The sequence below is a fragment of the Ipomoea nil genome, unplaced genomic scaffold (genome assembly GCF_001879475.1).
Source record: "Ipomoea nil cultivar Tokyo-kokei standard unplaced genomic scaffold, Asagao_1.1 scaffold1286, whole genome shotgun sequence".
Taxonomy (NCBI): domain Eukaryota; kingdom Viridiplantae; phylum Streptophyta; class Magnoliopsida; order Solanales; family Convolvulaceae; genus Ipomoea; species Ipomoea nil.
The window spans coordinates 423,717-428,286 of NW_017617714.1; the positions used below are offsets into that span (position 1 = coordinate 423,717).

Below are 4,570 nucleotides of genomic sequence, written 5' to 3' on the forward strand. Positions count from 1 at the left end.
CGACGGCGGCGTAGCTGTTACGACGGAAGGGCTCTGATACCATGATGGACAGAGCAGAGTATACGAAAGGAAGACTGTGTATTCATGTATTCGTCAACTTACATCATGAGAGGAAGAAGGTGGTATATATACATGGATGTACGTATACAAGAAGCAGTTATGAGGTGGTTACAACAACTTTAGAAGAGAGTGTAAAGTCTATGCTACCCTTCACTTTATTTGGACTCTCTCATCTCTTATTATATATTGTTTCCTTTACTAGTTTAGTTATATTGTTTCCTTTTTATTAAGAATTGCCTTTATATTTAGTTCAGTAGATTTTAGAATAATCTTTAGATGTAACTCTTATATATATGGAGAATATTAGATTGTCTTAGTAAGTTGGAAATTGAATAAAATCAAAAGGAAGTTTCTTCCTCCAACTTCTCCTCTCTCATTCTATCATCAGCCACCATGGGTAAACTATCTTCTTTTTCTATTAGTCATAGACCCGTGACGCGTAATCAAACTACCGAAACATATCATAAAAGTATTCTTTTTTGAAAATGCATAAATATAACCTGAGAGACATAATACATAATGTTCATGCTTTTATTGGTTTCGTGTCTAAAGTCAGTAAAGGGTGAAATATTCTACCATGCATGTGTAGCAAACTGTTTAAAAGGTTATGATTCCAGTAATGCAGAACCAAAGCCTTCTTTGCAGTATAATAAATCAATATCATATTGTAAATGAAGAATTTGAAACACTTTATTGATCCCACACACCAAAACTCCATCTTCTCTTTCACACTAATATATTTAGTTAACAACTCTGCAGTTTACTCTGACTTCTCCTTCTTCAATGATGTCAACATTTCCAAGCATCACCATTGACGCCACAAACTCTTCAAAGAACAAAGTTTGGTAATCCGCAAACATTTCCACCAACCATTTTGTCTTGTAATCATTATACAGTGCCTGGTCTGATCCAAACACACCTTTTCCTGCAACAATTTGTTTGTAGTAGTTGTTGTCAAAGGTTGCTGCAGTAGAGTCTAAGAATTGACCTGCATTTTTGTCCTGGTTTGGTTTTGGGCATTTCCTTTTCAGGGTTTCAGCAAATTCTGGATTCATTCTCGGATCAGTGTCGTGCGATAGGGTGAAATTGCGAAGCCGGGATTGAAAGGAAGAGCAATGTGAAAAACCTAGCGTGTGTCCACCGGAGAGGGCCACCATGTTCTTAATACCCAGACCCCTTTGGAGAAAGCTCTGAATAAGTTGCGTTACATTGAAGGAAGGAGATGGTAAGTTTATAGTTTCATTCGCCCTTGACACTGTCCCGTCTTTCCTTCCTTTGAACACACTCCAATATGGACCTCCTGACTGGAAAGTAGAAACTTTTGATTAGTGATTATTAAACAATATATGATATAGTTAATTGAGTAGTAAGTGAGATCGAGCTTACAATAGTAACTATGTCTCTTGCTGCAATGGCAATTATGTCAGCACAGGAAACCGTGCGTGGACAAGCTTTTTCTAGTTTTTGTTTAGCTACATCGAACACATAGAATGCTCCAAGTGAGAGATTTGGAGGACCATCCTTCTCTGCTTGATTTCCTGGTGTAGACTCCAGGAGTATAGATGCATCACACCCCTGCACAATCAATACAATTAAAACATGTGCTCCATCTCAACTAGAAGCCTAAGCTTATAGTTGGATTGCACGTTAATAGCTATATGCTCACACGCCCCCTCACGTAGCTTATAGTTGGATTGCACGTTAATGGCTATATGCTCACACGCCCCCTCACGTGGATTGCACGTTAATGGCTATATGCTCACAAATACAGTATCTGTTCATAACTACTTTCTTAATCTAGTGAAGCATAAAGAGTCAATACCGCCTCCACTGAGGCTCGAACTCACAACTTTCCATATGGAAGCAACTTTGTGCCACTAGACCATAACGTCTTTGGCATGTATTACTACCCTTATATGTGAATATTTAAATGTTCTTCCAACTGAACCCCAACCCTAAGGGCCTCCGACACCCCGACCCGACAGAGCATTTGGGAGGATGTAAATCATGATAACTCAACTGAACATGAACCACAGAGGCTAGACCTGTGCTCACTGCGCACAAGGAACTTCCCATACGGGAGAATATTTAAATGTTTAATTAGTAATTAATAGCAACTTTTAAGCTGATCAAGAAAACAAGTGCTCGAGACAAAATTGTCTCATAAAAGAAAAAGAACTCCCCAACAAATTATGTGTACAACCCCTCTTCAGCACATAAGACAGCCTAATAAATTATGTTTTACTTTTAAGATGCAAACCTGGTATGGATATGTTAGTTATATATTGCTATAGAGAGAGGGGGTAGTAAGTTTACTCTTATGAAGCAGTCGTGGAAAAACATCCTGAGTAGTCGTGCAGGAACTTTAGGGTCAGAAACTGAAGCACTATGAACTGTTTCATAGATGATTTTTTCGGCATTTGGACATGTTTTGTCATAGTAGTTGACATCAAGAAATGCATTAGAAACAGGAATCATGAGGAGAAAAAGAAACAATGGAGCCATTAGATTGATATTTAGTGATGAAAAGAAGAAGAAGAATTGGAATGATTAGGCTAAAAGGATGGATTGATGATTGAGTTTGTAGACAACAGTTGATGTTTTTGGGGCATTTATATGACTGGGAAATGAGTATTAATTAAACAGATCGAATTTGGGTGTTTGGTGCATGGAGATTTAACACTTTCAAGTTACTCAATGTTGTGGAAAATTTGAAGAGGTGACATTTGTGCTTTGGGACAAAGCATTTCCACCTCTATGTACTTTCTTGTAGGGTAAACCTCATTGTTAACAACTAAACCTGTCTCTTAAGCTTTTAATTAACAATGTTGTCCATTAAACAATATTTCCTAATTGTTCTACAACATTGTCAAATTGGTCTCTTTGTTGTTGCCGTATAACATATAATTGTAGCAGTTGTAATATGTATATATATAATTTGTTAACAGCAGCTACATAATATGTTTTTTTTTTGTCAGATCACAAGGTGTCTGAGTAAGCCCTAACTATAGGAGGAACCTTTAAGCATGTACCATACTCAGACTAATTCCGTTCGCACCAGGCCGGCCCAATTAAGGGGTAAAGTGCTAGCTAGATTGGTTTTTTCATACGAGAGGGGATGCGAATTCCCGACCTTTCTTAAGGGACAAGTAGAGTGCACGTCCACTCACACCAACCAAGCTAGTTCAGGGACATAATATGTTAAGTGCAGATACATAATATGTTTATTGTAGTAAGTACATAATTTACTAGCGGAAGGTACATAATATGTTAACTGTTTGAATGACGTTTTGGACTAAGGTCCATAATGCAATATGGACCCTGATCCATTGTATAACAGTTGCTATAGTGATTCGGAACGTTATGCTGTGCAACCGTGTGCACCATGCAAGGTGCGCACGGTTTCAATTCATAATTTCTATATTGTAGATTCATAAAATCTACTTTAGATTCATAATTTATAAACCGTAGATTCATAATTAAATACAGTAGATTCATAATTTCTATACAATAAATTCATAATTTCTATACTGCAGATTCATAATATATGTACTGTAGATTCATAATTTTTGTATTGTATAGTTATCAAATTATGAACATATAGTTCTGTGATTTGTAAATACAAAGTTCAATAATTGGAAATATGAACATCGAAAATTATGAACATATAGCTCTATAATTATGAACATACATTTATAAAATTATGAACATATATTATCACATGTTCACAAATCTAATACTGCAGATTCATAATTTCTATACTGTAGATTCATAATTTAAATACAGTAGATTCATAATTTCTAAACTGTGCAATTGCGAAGAGAGAATGAAATGTTTGAATGCGAAAGGAAACCGCCTAACGTCATTAACGACAAGTCGGCAATGAAAAAGGAATTTTTTTTTTTTTTAAATTTGAAACGGCATCATTTTGCAACATGGTGCACACAGTTACAGAGCATTATTTGCCATAGTGATCCCTCACTAGGGCTTCTTTCCTAGATAACAGAATAATGTTCAGATGATAATCGTATGTAGATACATCATGGTTTACTTAATAATTTGTAAAGGCCTACTTTTCCATGTACATAATTTTTCCTTAACAATGTGTATGAATGTAATCCCAACCCAAAATATATTTTATTAAAGAAAAATCAAATTTAATTTATTTAAATTAATAATTGTTCGTTGACCTTTTGCTTTCAGATAATATAGCCCAAGGCTGTACCTAATAAGAATAGTAGTACAGTAGGTAAGAAGGGAATGGAGTACATGTTGTTGGTGATCATTGTGTTTGTTTATTTGTAAAGTGCTAAAGTGGCATAAAGTGACTCTCTCAAATGGAGGTCATGGGTTCAAGCTTCATTGGGGATGGTATTAACTCTTTGTGCTTTAGGGGTTGATAAAGTATATTTGAATAGATATTACAATGGGAAAATTGGAGAACAAAAAACATGTTTACTAGCACAGTTTTTTATTCTGAAAACAGAAAACATTTTTTTCTTGAAAATTA

General features: G+C 35.5%; 1 protein-coding gene across 2 annotated transcripts; it reads right to left on the reverse strand.

Annotated features, from left to right (window-relative positions):
- Positions 1-416: 416 nt before the first annotated feature.
- LOC109184706 (peroxidase 66-like) lies at positions 417-2,692 on the reverse strand. Of its 2 annotated transcripts, XM_019334743.1 has the most exons (4): positions 2,377-2,692; positions 1,447-1,635; positions 774-1,364; positions 417-428 (listed from the first exon to the last, which is right to left on the reverse strand). In XM_019334743.1, the coding sequence occupies exons 1-3, from the start codon at positions 2,563-2,565 to the stop codon at positions 801-803; spliced, it is 942 nt and encodes a 313-aa protein (XP_019190288.1). In that variant the 5' UTR covers positions 2,566-2,692; the 3' UTR covers positions 417-428; positions 774-800. The 2 variants fall into 2 exon arrangements, with proteins under 2 accessions (XP_019190288.1, XP_019190287.1); XM_019334742.1 differs by lacking the exon at positions 417-428 and having other exon boundaries at positions 571-1,364.
- Between the last annotated feature and the right edge of the window lie 1,878 nt (positions 2,693-4,570).